The 23132-nt window shown below is 38.6% G+C and overlaps 1 protein-coding gene across 1 annotated transcript in view; it reads right to left on the bottom strand.

Moving 5' to 3' along the window:
- PHEX (phosphate regulating endopeptidase X-linked) overlaps positions 1–23132 on the bottom strand; it is a 95978-nt gene that overhangs the window by 68394 nt on the left and 4452 nt on the right. Inside the window, exons 2-6 of the mRNA XM_052673751.1 lie at positions 22973–23041; positions 21098–21259; positions 4185–4271; positions 3699–3925; positions 446–514 (exon numbers count right to left, since the gene is read on the bottom strand). Coding sequence (XP_052529711.1) covers positions 446–514; positions 3699–3925; positions 4185–4271; positions 21098–21259; positions 22973–23041 — 614 coding nt within the window. The remainder of the gene's footprint in view (positions 1–445; positions 515–3698; positions 3926–4184; positions 4272–21097; positions 21260–22972; positions 23042–23132) is intronic.

The raw sequence follows: 23132 nt of genomic DNA, 5'->3' as shown, positions 1-23132 counted from the left end.
GCTGTAGCAGCTGCTAATGAACTCTGACAGCTGTCCTTGAATGCATGGTGCCCCAGGCAACTGTTGGAATCCTAGATGGTCCTTCATAAGGACACAGCTCTGCAAGTCTCAGACTACAGAGAGCACCTGAAGCACATGGTCTTCTGGCTTCATGTTTACATGCTGAAAGTACAAAACCAGGCGGGTGGCTGATGATTTCCAGAGGTGTGTTCTAAAAGGGAAGTAAAGGATCAGGGGACGCCATTTCTTATTAAAATTTTCATTTGAGAAACTTTGCAAGTGTTTGCAGCAGTAGTGCTTGTGGTTGAGGTTTTTTTCCTAATAGGAAATATCTTGAAAAATCTAAATCCAACCAAACCATAGCTGTTTCCCAGACTGGAGCTCAACAAAGCAAAATCTACAATAACAAAAATAGATATTTTGAGTTTTAGTTAGTATTACTTACGGATTTAGCTTCTGTGGTGTTTTCTAGGTAATCCTCTCGAGATGAGAGAGATAGGCTTGCTTGATCTAGCTGTTAAAAATAACAAGAAAAAGCATTTAATAATTAAAGGTAGCCATATTAGCAACCTTGAAAGAGTTTGCATATTTCTCTCAATAGCAATAAATGTAAACATCTAATACATAATACATTTCTGAAAAATAGCCTGATTTTCACTTAATTAAAAAAAAAAAAAAAAAGCTATGCTGTGCTGATAGATGTTACCTTAATCATATTAATGCCATCTGGGAAGCCTCAGATGCCGCCCTCAGTACCTTGAGCCACGTACTACAGCAAAATATCACCAGCCTGATTTATGTGTTCATGGCTCCATTAGCAAGTAGGGTAATGTAAAAGGAGTGAGTCTATGGGATCAAACAATGAGTGCAGACAACTATTCATGTTACCTGTATTTCAGGGGCACAAGAATCAATTTTGGACAGAAAACTTAGTGTATGGACCAAATGTCCATTAGCTGCTGGAGCTTGTCAGCTGCTCTGTACCTGGAAAGCATCGTTAGCCTACTTTAACAGAAATTAAGTTCATGCATTTGAGCTTCACACTAGGCCAGCATTGAGTGTCGTAATGAGTATTTGGCTTTTTGAACAGAAGTACAGCTGGGTTCCAGCCTCAGAAGTCATTGCATGCATGGGAAATTGTTATGCTTCCAATACATTAGATAAAGATGTATGGCAGACACAGGCTTTAAATATTTCTGATTCAAACTATGATCAGACTTGCTGGCCTACAGTTACCCTACTGTTGGATAAGGTCTTCAACTTAATTTCTAAAATCACACTTGAAAGTTTAATGGGTTTGCTTAGTCTTTTGAATAAAATGATGACAACATGGGAACACGTGCATAATGTTTCAAGTTCTTAACCAGCCAAAAATCACAGTGAAGTAGATTTCTTAAAATTCATACTAGAAACAGAAATTTCGTAAGACACTTCAACATGATCAACTGAGTTAGAGTATAGAAGCCAAATCTGATAGCATAATTCAGCCAACTTCCAAATTCCAAAAAAGATATTCATGTGAAAGGAAAAAAAAAAAAAATTGATATTCTAAGACTAAGATATTCTGCTGTTTCATTTGCTTTTTACAAGTAGTGAAGAAATACGGTATTTATTCATACTATTTCACAAAAGCCTATGTAATCTATATCCTACAGCATTTATATTTCACACTTTCTACATTTATAAAAAATTACCCAATTAAATGCAAATAGAACCTCAAATGAGTAAATAAATATCTTCTTTGCTTTAAGATACACCACAAACAACATAAAACAAATCATCTACTGAAAGCAGATGTTCACTGAAGCAGTGATGTTCAGCGCAATTCTGATCCTTTGAAAAACAGTAATACCTTTCTTCCAGATACTGAAGCAAAAAGAAAAGAAAAAAAAAACCCTCTATACTCTCATGCTTTGCAGATGCATGTCCTGGCAGTTGTTAACTTCAGATTATTTGGTCTATTTCAGCTACGTCACTGTTGCTTTAAGTGCTCATCCAATTTTTTCTGGCTTAAGAGTCAGATTTGATAATCCATTGAAATACAGCACAAACATGAGATACTAACAAAAAAGCTAATCAACTTCTTCAAGAAAAAAGAATATTATATTGAATGTTGAACAAAACATTATTTGGAGAACCTCCTGTTTTTCTGATCCATTCATGCTTTTGCAATGCTGAACAAAGACAGAATTTTGCAATCGATCCATTTTCACAAGCAGATTGAAATACTCCCTGGTACAGCTGCACTCCTGGGAATTTGTTAAAACACTGACAAAGTAGAATACTGGCTGATGCATTCCGCTGATCAAGATCTTAATCAGATTAACAATAAAAACAGAATCCCCCAAGGAATAGTATGTTATTCAGAGGATGTAGAATTTCAGTTATTTAGATACACGATTCACAGGGGCCACTAAGCATACCAAATGAACATATTGCAAGATATAATTCATTTTCAAAGAACAAGCCCTACAGACCTATCCAAACCCTCTCCTGGCAGATCTCATGGACTAAAAGCAGAAGTATGACAGGAGATAGCTAAATATTTCCTCTTTTGATTCTACCATTTCAGTTTCCTTAAATCTTCAGCCAAAGCAATCCTGACAGGAACTGAATGGCATCTTAGTAGAATGACATCCTTAAAGCAGGAAACTGTTGATCTGTAGTTGCCTTGACCATTCAGGAAATCTCCTTAGAAATGAAGAAAATTTACCCTTGAATTTCATACCAGTCCAACGCTGCAGTCAAAGGTCCTTTCAAAGTACTGATTCAGAAACAACATCTATACCACCACCCCGAACTCTTGTTTGAGTCCCAAATAAAATATATTCTTGGATATGCCTCTGCAGCTAGCCAGGATACTGCCAATGTATGGACCACAGATACTACGTTTCTGTGATTAACAGTGGCATAACTTTCTTCTTTGTCCTTTCTCTCTGGCCTTTATAAATTACATTCTCATAGCAGCAGAGAGCTGATCTACTCTTGTTATTCAATTCTATTTCTTAAAAAACAACAATGCATTTGACCCAGGCTCTGGATCTTGCCATGATGACATCTCATAGTAAGTGTTGCAATTCTCTCTAGAGTTCTGTCAGACTACAGCTAGGCAATTTTGATTTTGGTCTTTTTCTCACTAATCTAAGCAATTGTGTAATTTCATAATTTCATGTGCTGTAAACTTTATGCTTTGCTCCAAAACAAAAGAATTTCAGTAAAAGACGTGTTCTGTATTTCCAGTTTGGAAGACTTTGAATTACTTTGTTGTTGTTGTTGTAAGGTGCTGTATAAGCACAATATAACATGTTTCCTGTTCAAGAAAAATATATCAAGTTCAAAATATTTGTGACCGATGCACCATTCCTCATTTTCATAGATAAGTAGCCATACTCAGCATCCAGAATAGCCAGGACAAGATATCCACATCTCTAATTTTCACACACATGGACTCTGGGAACATACTTTACCTTTTTTTTTTGTCATTTGAAAGGAGAAAATATCCTTTACACAAAGGTTTTTCAATGCACGTGTAATCTAATGGTTACTGCATTCCCATGAATTGGCACTTACATACGTCTGCAAATCGGTAGATAATAGCAACAATAGTCAAATGTAAGCATTTGGCTTGTACACTTGTTTCAAAAAATGAGATCACAAAATGCCATGCAAAGTAAACTAATAGATATGCTGTGCTGTACCTTCAGGATATACCGGTTGGAGACTTTGTCATCAGCAGCCACATATAAACGGATGAAGACAGAGTTGCTGTATTGACCACGAAGTGTTGCCAGGGTCTGCACTAAGCTAAACCTCCTCTCTGACCACAGCCCCTCTGGTCCAATGTTAGATTCCAGGACAGGCCAGCGAAAAGGGGAATGCCTCAGAATGCTTAACAGTGGTTTCACATCAGCTTTTTCAATTTTATCTGAAATGTCAAAGTGTGACAACAATTACATTCCACGTGATTCAAATCCAACAACAGTCACAGGAGAAGCAAAGATTTATTGGCACTGATGGATTTCCAGGTAGGAAAAAACAAATAGCTGAATCCAGTGCCTCTGCTCTGTCTGTGAACACATTGGTGGCAGTCCTGGACAAAGCCTCACAGAGCCCAGTGGAGAGCATAAGGGCCTGCCTGTATAAACATGGGTAATACACAGGTATCCCCAAATCAGATCACTTACTCTCATTCATACAGGATGCATAAAGGATCTTGGCCTTCTGTACAGCTTCACTGTCCTGTCTTTTGCTGATCGGTTTCTCAAGCAATGCTGAAAAAAGAATTGAAGCTTTTTCAATACATTTTAAAATGTGCATACCGTCTGCTTTCCTGTCTCAGTGTTTACTTCAGTCACAGCACTTAGCTAACTGGAGATGAGGCTTCACATGCATTTTCTTAGGCTACAACACAGATACAAGAGATATTTTTAGTTTTTTCTACCTCCACACAGAATTACTATGACAGTGCACTCCTTGCCCGCTTACCCAGACTGGTCATTATTCCCAAGGCTTAGTGAATGCAGTGAGGTGCAAAAGACCTTGTCCTTGAGACTGATAACAACCAAGGTTCCACCAAAGACAGTCAATGACCACCACATTGTCTCAAACTGAATGCTCAGAGAACAGATCACAGACACCTTATTCAATAGATCCAATTCTAAGCTGCTTGACTATGAGTCAATCATACTACCCCCTAAATAGGAAGCAGCCTAAGAGCTCCAGCAAAGCAGCTGGCTGCACACCAGAATCTCCTCTTGAGAATAAACACTTCTTGAGGTTACTTAACGCCTGAACCAATATTCATCTGGGATGTGATGACACCTTGACAACAGATCCTCAGCAAATGAGATATTGTTTTTTAAACTACGGTAGCTTCTCTAAGATTTGAGCTTAGATTCATTACGCACTCCCTAGCCTCTGCGTAGCAAATAGTCAAGGATACTTAGCCATTTCAAATCTTGTTGAGTCACCGTCACCATTGTTCAAATTGCCATCTTACATCTATTTTATATCAGTAAATGTCTTTCTGCCTTCTTCTTACAAGGGAAGTATGCAGTGCCTCAGCCTCCATCTGCGACAAGGATATACATACTTCTAAAAAGATTATTATAAAGACAGCCGGCACTGTTCACTACTTTCTCTCAGAAAGAGCCACCTCTGATCAGAGCAGGGACTGGGAGCTAGCACAAAGGGCAGGAACCCAGGAATTTTTCAGGTGGCTCAGCCCCTGGTGCTGACATTCTGTGTCATAGGAGAAGATGAAAGGATTCCAGAAGCCAGACTACTGGCTTTATTTTCACCAAAAATGCCCTTTTGTCCATTAGACACCCATAGCTTCAGCTTTGTGAATGATACAGAAGGCCAAGTTTGAAACTGTTACATGAGAAGCTGCGTTATATGGCTCCCTTACCATAGATGTCACAGAATCACAGAATCATAGAATGGCCATGGTTGAAAGGGACCTCAAGAATCATGAATCTCCAGCCCCCCTGCCACAGGCAGGGCCAACAACCTCCGCATTTAATACTAGACCAGGCTGCCCAGGGCCCCTTCCAATCTGGCCTTGAACACCTCCAGGGTCTGGGCATCCACAACCTCTGGGTAGCCTGTTTCAGCACCTCACCACTCTCATAGTAAAGAACTTAAATGTCAAGTCCTTTTGTACTGGAAGGCCAAACTAGTTTTTCAAAGCTGTCATCTCTCTTGCTGTCCTCATTATGCATGGAAGTGAAATATCATGCAAAGTGCATCTGAATCTCAGTAGTCTGTTGTCAGCTGCTTCAAGCCATTTATCCAAGCTATAAATCAGCCAACATGTTGTTGCACACACACACATACTATGCCTAAACACATCTTCAGCAACATCTGTCAGATCAGGTACAGCACAGCAAGAGCACTTCCATTAACAAGAGAAGCAAGGCAGCACTTGAGCATGGGATGGAAAATGAGTTAGCAAACTCTGCTGGACCTAATGTGGTTTTGTGAAACCCAAACAGGTCACTCCCAGCTTTACCTTACTCTTACTGGAACCACTAGAAAGAATGGCTTTGCAGGAAACTTCTCAATTGCCTCCTGTTGAGTGCTCAGCCAGAGCTAAGAAGCCTTGAAAACTTCAAGATTACTTTTCCTACACTATACTCCTCAGTGGGTATCCCTCTGGGTTTCAATAGGGTTTATGAGCAAAGACATAGTTCACATTGGTCCTATGTGATGCTGTGCTGGAGTTAAAAAACATACCACAAATATAAGGTAGAACAAAATGCAGTGAACTTCCTGCAAAGTGAACTGGTGTGCCAAAATCATCAGAAGACCACTGAGACTTAAAGACAACAGCTATGGTAAAATCAGACCTCTTCCACATAGAGCCTATTCAAGAACCTGCCATGACTGATCTCTCAAATACTTCTCACCTATACCCATCAGAGCACCTACACTCAGGGGACCATACAGCTGACATTGAAATACTTATTTGTCAAAGATTATTACAGTGATGAACAAATGCCAACTATTCTCTTCGTCCAAACTTTTCTCTCCATGAGGAGAAAAAAAAGATCTTGTTTGAGAAATCTAATGATATCATTTTACTTTTATTTATGGGTAAGATTTTCAATACTGAATCCTGTCCAGCAAGTTTGTTAATAGCTTTGGTTTCAAATCTTTAAGTTCTTAGTATTTCTCAGCTTGTTAAATAGAATATAATACCAATCATTGACACATTTCTCCAGTGTCCACAATCCTTAGTAGAACAATCAGACCAGTTCATGTTTTAAGAATGACATTTAAAGAGGAACTATAAATGAAACCTATATAAAACCAAAGATGAAAAAACACACTGCTATTAAAACTATTGTAATAACTTCAGTTCCTTGTCAGTGAGCTACACAGACATGAAATTTTGAAACTAATAAAATTCAGTAAGTCCCAGCTAAAGCTCAGGAACAATACAGAGGAGGAGATCCAACAAAATAAAATCAACTCTAGGAATACATCTCCATAAAATCATGTCAAAATCAGACCTGGAGTTTTCCCATCAAATCACCTTGTTATGTGGTAGAATAAGCCTGGAACTCTTCCTTCACTTTTGTAAAGAATGAGGTGAGGTAGATGATGACATTTAGATGATATATACCATATAGATGATGTCTTGGGACCAGCGCTCTTTAATATCTTTATTGGTGAATTAACGATGGAATTGAGTGCATCCTCAGCAAATTTGCTGAGGACGCCAAGCTGAGTGGTGCAGTTGACACAGTGGAAGGAAGGGATGCCATTCAGAGCGACCTCAGCAGCCTTGAAAGGTGGGCCTGGGTGAATCTAATGAAGTTCAACACAGCAAAGTGTAAGGTTTTGCACTTGGGCCAAAGGAATCCCATGCATCTGTACAGACTGGAAGGAACAGTCTTGAGAGCAGCCCTGCAGAAAATGACCTGGGGGTCCTGATGGATGAAAAGCTTAACATGAGACAGCAGTGTGATCTTGCAGCTTGGAAAGCAAATTGTATGCTGGGCAAAGAGCAAAGCAGCTCTTGTTCTTCAGCCATGTTATTTTGCTTCCTTCCAAATTAATTCCAGAGTTATTCTCTTAGGAATAAAAAGAATCCTGAACTGTGCTATTGATCTAAGCACCTCATTGTCTATGTTTCTGTATGCACAGGATGCTCAGAGGCAAGATTTATATCTGCCTTCACATAAAACTTAGTTATGGCAAATGTCAAAATTTACTGGTAATTCTGCTTCACACTGCTAAGCCAACATAACTCATCTCATTAAAAAACTATCTCATGCACAGTCAAAAACTGGTTAAAACTGTTCCTGCTATCCCAAGGTTCCTAAGGTCACACATTGCTTCATCATTCTTTTTTTTTTTTTTCCTACCAAGGTTCTGAGTGCAGGGATGTTTGCACTGCAAACCAAAGTTCTTTTACTTGTGACAGTCTGGGTCAGACAGGCTTACATCATCACACTCCACGGCCCTTTTACAAAACACAGAGACTCAGCATCACCAACAGAAATCATCCCATGATTGGAACAATCCTCAGTGGTCTGAGCTATGAACGCTCAGACAGGCAGTCAAGGAAAATAGCCACAGCTGGGGATGGGGTGTTGGGTTTGGAAGGGAAGGAAGGAAGGAAGGTCTTTATTGAGTGTCATTCAGACGGTGCTTTTCCAGGACAAGCGAGCTAAAAAAAGCCAGCTTCCTGTGGTTCACAACCCTACAGTAAATAGCAATCATCTGCTTCTGAAAGTGAGAGCAAAGAACTTTACAAAGTAAGCTTTGCTATTTCGTGTGTGTGCATGTGTGTATTTAAATACATACTATTCTAAAGTGGCTAAGAATAACATTGTGGCTAAATGTTACCTTTAATCTTACTTTCCATTTCTAGCTGTTATTGATTTTCCAGCCTACTGTCCTATGCAGCTTTAGTTTTCAACCACCGTACTTTATTTACAGCATTGAGAAATCCTGTACCTTTTTTTTACCTTCTGACTTGGAGTACAAGAAACAGGAGTTGCACAGATTTGTGGGGAAAAGAAGCATGTGTATCACATATTCAGATTAGAAACAGAGATTTGGGTCATAAGGATCCTGATCTGCAGACTGCATATATATTCTGTGTTTTATTAGACTGTTCTCTGCATACACAGTCTCTCCCAGAAATACAATTAGACTGTGTTATTAGCTAAGCTTATTTCTTGATCTAAAGAGGTAACATTAGGTTTTGCTGCACTTTCCGACCATAGGTATGGAGACTACATGCTGCTAATGAAAACAGTAGCGCTACTTTCCCATTCACTTTTGTCTTTATCCTACAAACATCCGCTGTACATGGAAAATGGAAACTGAAGTGTTTGTACAGTGATACCTAATAACGATTTGAAGTACATTCTCATGCTTTTTACCTTGAAGAAAAAGAATATTCCAATGGGATACATTCAGGGTTTTCTTAATTAAAAAATTCTATACAAAAGCCCCAGTGGGACAGCCCATTTCCTGGAAAGTTTTAACCCTGGGAGAGTGAAAAGCTAGAAGGAGGCAAGTAACTCTGCATAAAATCCCAGGGTAATGTTGGAGAAAGCAAGGTCTTGGACTGCAAAAGCAGAGAAGTACAAAACTGGGCAGGTGATTTATTGTTGTACACATGTTGGAGAGAGACTGGAATGCTGCATGCGCTTTGTTGCCCATGCTTTAAAAACAATGAGTTTTTCTTTGAGTGGAGTGCCTTGAGAACTGGGAAAAAAAAGCCATGCAGTAAGAGACTTTAAGAACTTGATTTACTGATTTTTTTTGTTTCACAAAAGATGGTGGAAGGGTAGTGAGATTAGAATAAGAAATATCTTGCCACAAGAAAATGCTTGGTGCCAAAGAGATCTTCAGTCTACTAAAAAGAGGTGCAAGGAAAGCCAGTCACCAGATTATGAAGATGAATTCAGCGGTGGCAGTGATTAATCACTGGTCAAATAGCCAGAGGAGATAGTGGCTTCTCAACCCCTTAACATCTTCAAGACTTGATTTATTTTTTTTTCAAAGATAAGGTTTAGCCCAGTGTGAATCCTGTTTTATTCTAGCACAAGTTAGTGAGCTGCATACGTGGGTAATGCAATTGCCTGTGATACAAGGTCACAGGAGATAATCTAATGGTTGCTCCTGGCACTGCACCCTATACTTTTTACTAAGGATAAGGATCTCCAAGCACTCTTAAACACATGACAACAAGAAGATGCAGCCATTATCCACTGATGCAGATGAAGAAAGTGAGCCACAGAGGATTAATTCCTCCAAATCTAACTCAAGTCAGAAATTTGCTGAATTAAACTCTGTTGCTTTAAGAGCATAAATCATGCTGAATTTGATTCAAAGATTCAAAGAACGTAATGCTCTGGAGATACTGAAAGCCCAGCCGTGCCTTTCATGTCAGTCACAGAGTTACTCAGCATTGTCCAGATGATGCTCAGTACTGCAGCTGAAAACAATTTATTAAGCATTGTTCTCAGCACAGTTCCAGAAAGCAGTCCAAGAGTACAACCCATACCCACCCATTCACTCAACCAAAGGCAGAAGAGGCTCATCCTTCAGCAAAGGCTGTCAAAATCTCATGCAACAACATTCTCTTCCTTTGGTTTCAGTAGCAGCAGCTGGAAAATATATTTTCTGCATCTTGAATGTTTACTATTCTCAATGATCTTCAGTTTCTTAGGCCAACATGAAAGAATTCTGCTTGTGGAAAAGGATTTTCCTTGCAAATACCACATGCCAAAGAAGGTGGATTTCTCATTTGATTCTTGAACAATGAAGTCTCTGTTGTTCTCCTTAATACTCCTCCACAGCCAAAATGTTCAGGTTTTTAAACTGTTGAATAATTAAAGGGGCTGTTCACTCTCTCCAGCTATCAATCATAAGTTTTGTTTCATAGAATCATAGAATGGTTTGGGTTGGAAGGGACTTCAACGATCATCCAGTTCCAACCTGCTGCTGTGGGCAGGGCTGCCCCCCACCAGCTCAGGCTACCCAGGACCCCATCCAACCTGGCCTTGAGCACCTCCACAGATGGGGCACCACAGCTTCTCTGGGCAGCTATGCCAGCACCTCACCAACTCTGAGTAAAGGATTTCCTTCTAACATCTAACTTACATCTCCTTTCTCAGTCTTTATTCTACTTCTCTGAAGAAGCAAAATTCATGTTATCTTTTAGAAATGTGGAAGATATCCTCTGACATTTTGCCAGCAGTAGGATGTTTTAATTATATCATTGAGGAATTTCAGCTTAAAAATAGGGGGAAAAAAAAGTCATATTTTGAAAGCAAAACTTGTCCCCAGAATCTTCTCCAGTGAGGAAGGATAAGTGATCATTTTGACTCACTGGGAGATGAAAAAGTACACTAAAAATAAAGATACATGCAAGGAAATGTTTGGTAAGTCAAACACTGGGCAATCCAACAAATTACACAGCACTTGCATGCAAAATGTTGTTCCCTAAGCTATGACATAATTGTGGTTCATCTAGTCCTCATTAAGATCGCCTAGCTCTGAATGCACACTTACTTCAAAGAATTAACTAAAGAATTATGTCAAAGAGGTCCCTGAAAAGCAGCCATAACCCCTAGAGCCCAAGCAGTCACCTGTACCAGCACCATCACCGGCATTTACTGAGAACTCCACCTGTGTCATCAAGGCACTGCCCTTTCTTCAAACTCCCAGTGCACTGGATTTAAGAAATCAGGTTTATTGCAGTTCACAGAGCAATCTTGCACAGAAATAATTCACTCACCATGTGAGAGGAAGCAACAAAAAGCCATGCTGCTGTTACGGAAATCATAGCTAGAACACTGTACAGTCCTAATTACAGTAATGTGAGCTTGTGTGTTCCAAGAGGGATTATCTCAGAATGGTTTGGGGTCAGCTGACGTTCATTCAGAATATCTAGTTTGCAATTTCTTTTTTTTTCAGAGCCCAGGGTTAGTGAAGGAGGTCAAGTGTTACGGATGAGGCCTACAATGAGCTTTCAAAATACAAGCAGTGGTCACAGCATCTAAAATTATCGACAACACTGTTGTGATCCTTTGTTCAATGGTAACTTCCCTGGCTTCCTGCATGAAAATGTGAGATCAATAGACTGCAACACAAACAATCCAGGTTATGAGCTCTTCAAAAGGGAAAATCTGATATATATATCTGTTATTCTCTTCAGTGTGGAAGCCTGACTCCTGCAGTGGTGAAGACCCTTTATGTCAGCTCATCCAGACTTAACATAGAGGTTGTACAAACAACAGTATTGGATGACATATTTCAAAGCTGTATATACTTGTTAGGAACAAGTACAGTCAAACCAAGATTATATTATTCTTAGAGGTAAATCTGTTCTTTCAGACAGTTCTCCTGCAAAGAGATAGATATCTCCTTGCTTCAGAAAGCAAATGTTTGTTTCACTGAAACTTCATCCTTGATAAAGTACCCTTGATCCTCTTAGCTGGTTTACTAGCACAGGTCACACTGCCTAGCTGCCATTTCAGAGCTGCTTCGCATCTGAAGCCTTGCGAAAAGAGCTGAGCCACTTCTAGTCCACCCATAAAACATTACAGATGCACACCTCATGGAAGGGCATGGAAGCCCATTTGTGGCTCCATTTCAACCACCATAACTCAGCTTTGAATACATAATTTCAAGGGCCTGGTTGAGTTTCCTTATTCCTTTAAAATACGAGTTCTGAGAATTTCTTCTAGCATACAACTTTAATATACATCCCTGCACATTTCCTCTTTTAACAACTGATCGACAACAATTTTTGTTTTTTTTTGGAGCTCCCTAAACTATGTTGTTTTTTTTTTTTTAACTGCTAGTTCTTCTAGTTGTTCTGTGGTGCTTCTTGCTATTTCAGGTGTCTAGTGGACAGTCTGATATGCAGTTTGGAGTCCCCATCCCCAAGACACTCTCTTTGAAACTGCTATGTCAGTGACTGCTTTTTATATAAAAGTTTGCTCTCAGGATTCTAAAATAAGAAGATAGACTGAAATATGTAATTTTCACTCCATCATGACTAAAAATACTTACAAAAATACTTCTCACCACTCTAGTTAAATGCTTGAAAATATATATACCAGCACCCTATTGACACTAAGGTTCCTCTTCCTTTTCTTGTTGGTGGCTTTCAGAGGGCTGGAAAGGAAACTATCAGAGCCCAGTGCTGTACAAAAAATTACTTTAATACATTTTATAAACATCTATTTTCAATTGCTACTGCATTATGGTTTGGATTCCTCTACTGTTGTTAAATATATGTGAGGGAACAAAACCAAAAAACAACAAACGAGCACTAAAGGCTTTCCAAAATCTTAAAATGCTTAAATCTATGCTTGTATTAATAAAGTTTTTTTCTCTGAGTCCAAACAAAAGTAAGGAGAGACACTTAGCTAAGTGGGAAAAAATGAACACAAATAACAGCAGCAGGCACCGAAACTTTCCTCCACAAAAGGTCTGATATTTACTTTTTCTTGTCAACGAATCGACGTGGCCCTACGAGAACATCTGCATTTTCATCTGTGAATGATCAAGGACTATGCACTAATGTTACCATCCAGATACGTGAAAATAATTCACTTTTCTTGGACATACTTTTCTACATATACACTCAATGTAATCTGGAAATTATTGTCAAAACAGTTGCAAAAATATATTTAATCATGAAGTAATTAAAATCCATTGTTCAACCTGAATCAACTGGAGACACAAATTGAAATGCATTTAGTTACTGTTTCCATATCTTGAGATTTCCTAAATAGTGGGGTGTAAAGATTTCTGGGGTGGCTTTACTTGAGAATTGCTTTTCTTTTTATGACATCACATACTTATTGTGCAGGAACCGGAGTCTTACATGTCATTTAGGAATTTAATCCTCTAACTATCTGGCTATTAAAATCATTTAGAAAAAACACTCCATGCCTTTGAAGTTAAAATATTTTATGTCAAATAAAGCAGTTTCAACAAGAGAGATGAAAAAAGAGCCACCATACAGTCTACAGTTTCCCAATTAAGATGTTATCCTGAAAGTTGAGAGATCTGGATCCATATTTCTTCAGACCCACTGCTAAGATAATCCCCTCAGTTTCTTATTCCACATAGGGTTGATAGGGAAACACAGTGAAGTTATTTCTCAGATAAATCTCAAATCTGTGAATTCTTTTGAACTTGCTTGTATCATTTTTGAGAGAAGAGCAATCAACCTTTCTTTCACCCTGTTTCCCCAACCAAGAAAAATACTCTCTGTACTGACACAAATTAAATAGCAAATCAATACTTTTTTTTCCATTCTGATGTCTATAATAAACCTTTTACATTTCACAAAAGCACATATTTTTGCCAATGTTCTCTCCTCAATCAGCCTTCCATTACTTTCTTACCTTCTTTCTGTCACTCTCCCCATTGTAAATAATCAGGTCAGCAGAATCGTCTCACGGTAAGGACTCCCAGTTATCACTCCAAACATATTTCATCGAGACAAAGTCCTTGTTCATATAAGGCTCAAAAATAATGCAGACAGAACCACGTTGTCCAACCACCTGTTATATTGTATACCACTACGTTTTTGGAAGGCAGAAGCATCCAGCACACCAATGAGCTATTGATTGCCTTTGGAAGAACTTGTGCTGGCTCACACAGTCTCAGATAAACCTTACACACAATACTTGATATGTTTTTAAGCCACTAAGTTATTAATTTTTAATAAAACCTTCTGGTTCTTTTTGCAGCTCCAGGAGCCCATTCCTCAGAACTCTCTGGAGCTGACAACTTAATCAAGCCTGCCTTGCTTTGATAAAACGGTATCTCCCTCCCCCCCCACACCTCGCTCAAATACTTTGTGTTTGTATACTAAAAAAGTAAGTACATCATGGCATTCTTCCAGAAGTCAACTAATCTAAATGTACACAAACTCTAACAAAAACAAAAGTCATCTTATGCTGATGTGGGAGCCTCTGCTCATAAGCCTAATTTCAATAGCAAATCTCAAACAATCTTTTGAGCAGTACTTCCTGCAGCTACCCGCTCCAAACACACACGCCTACACACCAGGATTATAGCATAGAGGAAAGCAATTCCACAATTACCTTTAAACTACCTTTAAGATGGAAGACTGTAGGAGCTCAAGTTGTTACGATACAGAGGGAGCTCTGCAGTAGACACTAGCATTAAGCTTTATGTAACTGTATTAATACTTTCAACATATATTAAGCAATTTTTTTTTTAAATAATAAGACTGAAAAAGCTTTTACACTGAGGGTGGTGATGCACTGGAAAAGGTTGCCCAGAGATGTGGTGGATGCCCTGTTCCTGGAGACTTTCAAGGCAAGGCTGGATCAGGCTCTAGGCACCCTGATCTATCTGTGATTGTCCCTGTTTATTGCAGAGAAGTTGGACTAGATGGCCTTAAATGTCCCTTCCAACTCTAAGAATTCTATGAAAATCATATGATGCCACAAATTTCCATGTTTTCTAAGGTACAAGTGCCTCTTTCTGCAAGATTACCAGACCCAAACAGAGTCCTACAGTAACTTTGGAATTCAGTATCTGCAGATAGGAACATATCGTCCCTCTGTAGACAGCAGTGAAAAGAGAGGTTCCCCCTCCAAGACTGGGGGAATATTACACCACCAAAAGGAGTAGCAGCAAGGTGTAAATCCTGCTCCTGCTCCAGCACAGGGCTCATAGGGAGATTCTGTTCTGTCTACTTACCACGGAGATGCTGTGGGAATTCTGTGGCTCTGCTGCCATGCTGCCTTAAAACCTCACTTAGGAACCAAAATGATCTCCTTTCTCTGCTCATGGTTTCCCAAAATCACTCACTGCAGATACAGCTTTCATTTTGAGCAGCCGCAAAGCCTATAAAATTCTTGGCTACTCCATCTCTGATTCAGGTAGTTCATTTTACCAAAATCTGTTAACTCATTGCCCAGAAAGATTTATCTGACTTGGGACACTTGTGGGTTTTTTCTTACACTTAGAAGAAAAAAGCCCTTATAGGAAAGATCTGAACCACTGAAAAAAAGTTCTGGACCACTGAAGAGAGATCCATCTGCAGATGAAGTCACCAATTGAAAAAGAACGAGCACTATTGCTGCTTGCTGCTATCTTGTTGTTTAACAGCAGCTATCCAACAAGAGGCTTTTGGAGAGGATAACATAAATACCTTCTCTCTCTCTCTTTCTCTTTTTATTTTAAATTACTGCTGTTCTTCCTCAACAGTGCTCAACAAGCTATCTCGTAAAAAAGAAATCACAAAAGACACATACACTGAGACAGAACATGAGGAGTATCACTGACAACATTATGGATCTCATGGACCACATCAATGCCACCCTAGTGCTCCCAATCAAGTGTCTGTCTGTGAGGAGAATAAGAGAGGCCAGCCCTGCAAGAGCCCTATGGCACAGGGCAGCAGCAACTCAACACCAGCTTCTGGAATTGTCTAAAAGGACACACCTGTGGTCAGATAGTATAAATTTCCATTCAATATTTTTGCCTTTCTGTATTTACTTGAGTAGTTATTTTCTGAAGAAAATAATTGCAGATCACATTAGGAGAAGTTTCCTATGCTACTAGATATTTTGCTTGCTGTCTCATATACTTTAAACACACACACACCCCATATCCTCAATTCCTTGTTTGCCACATTAGCAATTCCCTGCTATGTTTAAACTGGCAGCCATTCAGAAAATTGCCGTGCTGGAAAACCTTAGCACTGCAAATTAGTCTCAAGTAGGTGTCTCACCGGGCCAGATTCAGCACAGAGACTTAATCTGCAACTAGTTTCCATACACTGAAATTAAACTGAAAAGGCCTAAAAGCCATGTTCACAAATAATTTATGTAATTTAACTCACGTCCCTTGCAGTGCTGAGATTTAGGAACATTTGCAGAGTTTTTTGGTTTTTAATTTATTGCTTCCTGCATGGTCACTTTTAAAAAAAAATCCAGCTGTATATCATCACTCTGCAGACTTCAGAGAAAGTGAAAGAAACTATGTGGTTCACAATCAACATTCACCATGGGTAACGGGTACTGATTTACTTGCCACAGACTTCCAGTTTTGAATTATTCACTACGTTGCAGTAGTAAGAGAGTTGAGCTTCCAAACTCTTAATTAAGGTCACCAATAAAGAGGGAAAAATTCTGCAGGATCTCAAGAAGCTGTGCAGAAAATCTTATGGTAAGTGAAACACATTTAGTAATTCAGAGACATTCAAGCTTAACCTAAGGCAAAGCTGAAGCAGTTACAGCTTGAAATAACTTCATATAAAACCGGCCACAGTCAAACCATTTTCTCCATTCTGGAAGACTCCAAGAAACAATCAGTACTCAAAATGGTTCCATCTAACTTTTTAATGTGCCTGCAGTCAAAAATGAAAGGTTTCATTCAAGTCAGGGATGGTCTCGTGCAGAAAGGACTGGCTAACTGATGCTATCATAGGATCATAGAATATCTTGGGTTCGAAGGGATATCCAGGATCATCAAGTTCCAAGCCCCTAATCACAGAACCATAGAATATTCACGAGATATTGTGACCCATGAGAGTCACTCTGCCATCAGTCCTCCCCTCAGCTCCTCTGCTCTGGGCTCATGAAAACCAGGGGCCTCAGGCGCTCATGCGTCTTGCCTTCTGGACCTTTCACCATCTTTGTAGCCCGCCTTTGTACACTCTAATATTTTTATGTCCTAGTCTTGTGATGCCCAAAACTGCATGCAGTGCTTGAGGTGAGGCTGCACCAATGTGGAGTAGAACAAGAGTGGCAGCATCCTCTCTGAAAATTGTTCTGTATCAAGAAATTTTAACCTAAACCACACAACTGCGCTTTAAACACATCTTTGGCCACCTACAATTCTCTCCTGTGTTTTCCCTTACAATAATGCTTGAAACCCTGATGTTTCTGATATCCAAGGGAAAGGATGCTAGTGTTTTCAGTGTGCTAGGATTTTACCCTCTTTGTAAAAGGTTACATATGTGTTTTGGGGAGTCCGCTGAGAGCAGACAGAGAAAACCAAGCAACCCTCAAGCAAAGGATGGGAAAGAAATCAAAGGTGAAATTATTTATTTGGAATCCATCCAAAGACAGCTAAAGAAAGCCATGGAATCATTAAAAAAAAAAAAAAAAAAAAAAACCACCACCATCAACAAAAAGTACCCGCTACTGTATTCCTATCCATTATAAATCCAAATCTTACAAAAATTAGAATTCTAACTGTCACATTAAAATTTATGAATGTAGAAGAACCCTGAAATGCACACTGCTTGCCCTGTTCCTTCAATTAACCAAACAAGAATGCAAAAAGACTATCACCCAGAAGTTCTCAGCTATTTTCCACTGAAACACTCTGCCATTGCTCTCTTTGCTGCTCATCATTAAAGCACCAAAAAACCTTCACCTATACATAAAATGTTCTCCCTTTTCTTGAAATTGAGTTCTGCAAAGTCCTATGCTCCTGTGTATCTGCAACTAATGTCTCAATACTAATACTACCACTACTACTACTACTAATAATAAGGAGCAACAATAACAGCAAAACAGCTTTACTCTCAAAACTGGCAATGTTTAACGACAGCTTCCATACACTGTACAGCTACACCTACCACTTTCTGGTAAGATAAAATTAATTCTTATTCTTGTGGCCTATTATTGGCTGCAAGATCTTCTACGTCTATTGGCCCTGAACGAAAAATGAAACTTCCAGCAGATTGAAGATACACCTGGGTAAGCAAGACCTTGCACACAATTGCACAAATACTCAAACTCCCTTTCTGTTGAAAGCTTGGGAACTTTCAGGAACCAGGAAACAGATTAGATGTTTAAATAATTTATTTTAAACAGTGTCATTTTTAATATATTGTCTGAATAAATACTTCCATCTATATCACACCATCAAAGAGTATCAAATACGAAAAATGTAGATCTCTGGCCAAGTCATGTTAATGCTCTGAGATTAACAGATTTCTTTAATATAATAAATATTTCAGAACGTGGAACTAGCTTAATAATCATCTCCTTAAAGAGTGGGGCTTTTTTAATCTACTGAGTCAAACAAGGCCATTTCCAATAGTGTGAGATGTCTTTAGGAAAGAGAGATTACACTGGCTTCCAAGATCTGGTTAGCCATATATGTTATCCAGTGCAAGCAAACATAGTCTTGACAAAATCTTGAAAGCAATGATGTGGTCATCCACAAATTAACAACTAGAAGTGTCAAGCTAATTTAGTGAATTAACTAAAGCTAAAGTGCAAAGATATATAGAGGCTGAAGTTACGCCTTGTTACTTTGGCTAACAATATGATATCCAGCACACTTTATTTTTAATTACCAAGAGTACATTTTGGAGAATTTATTCAATAAAAAGTTAATGAGAAGATAAAAATGTTATATCAAATCAACTCTACTCCACCAAACATTTCGCTTTTCTTCCCCTGTACTATGCTAAGGAGCAGTTCAGGCCATCTGTTAATGTAATTATCAGGCATTTCATTACACCCCTTTTTTGATAAGGCACTTCCACTAAGTAAATACTTCTCTCTTAGATGTTTCTTTCTTTGTCTTGTACTGTCATAGCTAGGGATTAGCAACTTCTAAAGGGTCTGCAATAAGAAAGCCATATAAAATGTGGTATAGCATGATGTCCTTGATTAGGCACAGTAAAAAGAGGAAATTAAGGATGAGAGTCACAGCTTGCTACTCTATATTCAATTAGATCCGTCTCATATGTGGCTAAGGTTCATGCAGGATGTGCAGTTATCTAATACAGCCTTATCCTGGCAGCAGAAGAATTAGAATGCAAAACATAACTTAAAACAGCCTCTGGCAATATTTTGTCTTTTGGTTGTGACATCTTCAGCAGATTTAAAACAGCACTCATCAGATTGTATCCCACGTTGAAATTCCAAATTCATATTCTGAAACTCAATGCAGCTTTTAAAATGCTTAATGATGTGAGAATTGAATATTGTGTGACTGAAGAGAACAAGTAGAAAAGGACTTTGATCCTATACAAATACATGTACAAAAACTAACAGAAAAATAAATGCTATATTTAAACACAACATTCTAAAAGTGAGGTCTGTTCTGCTCAACTAATAGATCAATAATATGCTCAAGGTATGTGATGCTCAGGTACACAACAATGACAATGAATCTTGCACATCTCCCTTCTCTTATGTGATATGGTTTTAGTGGAGATTATGAAATTTTGTCAGTTTTATCCTACTAACAGTAATCATCATCTTTCTTTCCAGTTTGCAGAACTTCCTGATGAGAAATGTTGCTGAAGAGTATAGCACAAAGCCAAGTCATATACAGATTAAAATACTTCTCTTCCTACACTCTTCCAATTGACACTATTTTTTTAACAAGACATATCCTTAAAAAGCCTTCTCTTTCACTGATGATAGTCCAGGTACTTCAACAACAAGCTGAACTGCAACTTGAAATAAACAATCTCTACATCTGAAAGGTTTCAAATTGCTTCCTGCTGAAATCTAGCTAACTGTACTGCAAAATGTTACTATTTTTGACTTCTTATATTCTTTTCCTGCAATTATCCACTGTCATAAAGAGTGCTGCCACAGACCAAAGCTTGTTTCTGGATCTTCAGTATGCATTCTGTACTTGTACGCCAGTAGACTCCTAGTCTACCTAGTCTACTGCAAGGAGGAAGGAGTTCAATTCCTGCTGCTTTTCCCATGGTATAAGAAATATCCTTTTGTATCATCATTCTTAAACTGTAGAGTTGCCAGCAATTGGAATCATAGAATCACTAAGGTTGGAAAAGACCTCCAAGATCATCTAGTCCAAACTTCTACCTACTGCCAGTATTTCCCCACTAAACCATGTCCCTTAGTACAACATCTGAACGTTTCTCGAACACTTGCAGGGACAGAGCTTCCACCACCTCCCTGGGCAGTCTGTTCCAGAGCCTAACCACTCTTTTGGAGAATTTTTCCTAATATCCAACCTGAAACTCCCCTGGTGCAACTTGAGAACGTTCTCCCTTGTCCTATAATTAGTCATGTGAGAAAAGAGGCTGACCTCCACCTTACCACAACCACCTTTCAGGCAGTTGTAGAAAGCAATAAGGTCTCCCCTGAGCCTTCTCTTCTCCAGACAACAATCCCAGTTGCCTCAGCTGCTCCCCATAAGACGTGTGCTCATGACTCCTCACACCTTTGTTGCCATTCTCTGAACATGCTCATGGGCCTCAATGTCCTTCTCATAGTAAGGGGCCCAAAACCAAATACAGCACTAGACCTCACCAGAACTGAGTACAGGGAGATGATCACCTCCCTGCTCCTTCTGGACCTAGGTGCGCTGCTGGCTCATGTTCAGCTGAACATCGACCAACACCATTGAGTTCAATACCCCAGGTTTTTTCTTCCTTCCCCACTTCTGCCAATAAATTTTCTGCCAATGTTATTTTCAATAAAGAAAACAATAATGTACTTAAAAGAGAACATGATATCGTGCAATAAACTGAAGGGAGTGTGGAATCTTTACTCATTTCAACACTATCCACTTAACAAACAACACTGAAAAGCCAGCTAAACACTTTCAGAAATGACATATTTACCCTTCAGTTTGAGGTCCACGTTGTGCCGCAGCCAAGGATATACACCATAGTTTGACATGTCTTCGGGAATAGGGTTGTTATGTATCCAGCCATCACATGCAAATCGATAAAAGTTGTCACAAGGATCTACAGATTGATTTATCTTGCTTAAGACGGCAGCGGCTGTAAAAAAAGATACTGCATAAGTGTTATGGTACTTTTTTACCTAAACTGAGAATTCAATGAAACCAAAATCGAGAAATGATGATTAATCAGTTTCTGCAATGTGATGCTGCTCACTTGCAGCTAACTATGGCTATTCTTGGACTGATGAATGTCCTGATCTCTGCTCTTTCTAAAACAGCAGCAAGAATAACACCCAGCTTCTCTAGCATCTTACAGTGCTTACATAACAAGTGGGAAAAGACAAAATATCTATTCAATGCTTGCTCAACTGCTTTAAGAGCAATGACCACCAAACCTACAGGAAAGTGACCTGCTGGGGCCAGGCACCTGAATACAGACTCTCCACTGTTGCTGTGATGGAATTACGTACCTGAGGAATAGTAATGATATGCATCAAACAAATTAGCTTACAAAAAAATTAGGCACTGTTTAGCTCAGTAGTTGCAAAACATATCTAGTTATGATTTGCTGTTCACTGCGAGATATAAGTGTAGTATTTTCTGCTCGTTTCTGTGACTACCTCCCCAACAGTTGCTACTGCAGGTGAGACTCATTAGAAAGAGATGAGTCTAACATGCTTGATAAAAATAACTTCTCTGTGTGTAAACAAATGATCACACATTATAGAGATTATGACATTATGTGAGTAAAGTAAGAGAGAATATGAAGATACTTGACGTTTTCTTCCTAAATAACCATGTGTTTTGAGGCTTACAGCAATAATTAAATAGAAAAATTTATTTCCTATCAGAACATCTGATACTTTTACGGACTTTATAGTACTGTTTCTATCATTCAGTATTTTTGTGTAGAATACTTTCTATGATATTTCTATGTCTCAACTGTAGTTTCACTTCTCATGCTAGAAACTCTGAGACTGACTGCATTGAATAATTTTTGGTCTGCTATGTATAGAGTCTATGTATGTAGCCCCACAGAATTTTGTCAGGATTTCAAATGCAAGTGTTGTTTTAATGTGGTTCAGAATGGAAATAAATATTCTTAGAAGTTCACATAATATCCACTTTGTTTCAAATGAAATGAATCTAGGGCCAGGTTTCCAGATGTGACAACAATTGTTTGATCTTTGCTCTCATTGCATTCAGTGAAAGACTCTCACTGATTTAGAGGGAGTAAAGCTGTCAAAATGATGAGAACAAAATGAGACTTAGGTCCTGCCAAACCTGATCTCTTTAGCTCACATTTCATACTACCAGATGTCCCAGTTCCATGAGGTTTACAACATGCGTACCTGTGTGAGGAAGAGCCTACTGATATAGAAGTAGTTTCAGATTTTGAGCCATAGTTCCTATATTGCAGTCATTCACACGTATATAAGATCTGACCCTAAAACATTTCTGTGCAGAATTCATTTGAATATTTTCTGGTTACTGAGATGGAACAAAAAAAAGGTTTGATACAATCAACGTTTGGTTCCTCTAATAACAAATTGAAACAAACCCAACAGGAAACTTTGGTTAACCTGGATAGAATAGAACTAAAGCAATTAAAAACTAGAAGTTGACTTGCAGAAAATATACTCAGATCAGCAGTGATTTAAACAAATATCTTTTTTTAAAATGTACTTATTTTTTCCCCTAATTATTAATTAAACATCATAAGTGAAAAAGAAATATGGAAAAACAATATAAATATCTCATTAACCTACTGTGATCATGATGTAATGAATAGGAGACAGTTTTTGCTTACCAGCTTCAATGCATTCTGCAGTCAAACAGTACTGTTGCTTTGGATGAAATTTTATAAGACCTTGGCTAACTGCAAAATAGGAAACCATAATGAGATCGTTTGCCATTGATTTTGACCATTTGAGACAAATACTGTATGCTTGATTGTTCAAATGTCAGTG

Source organism: Tympanuchus pallidicinctus, unplaced genomic scaffold (genome assembly GCF_026119805.1).
Source record: "Tympanuchus pallidicinctus isolate F22 unplaced genomic scaffold, pur_lepc_1.0 scaffold14, whole genome shotgun sequence".
Classification (NCBI taxonomy): Eukaryota; Metazoa; Chordata; class Aves; order Galliformes; family Phasianidae; genus Tympanuchus; species Tympanuchus pallidicinctus.
This window is presented reverse-complemented; position numbering and strand designations above follow the sequence as displayed.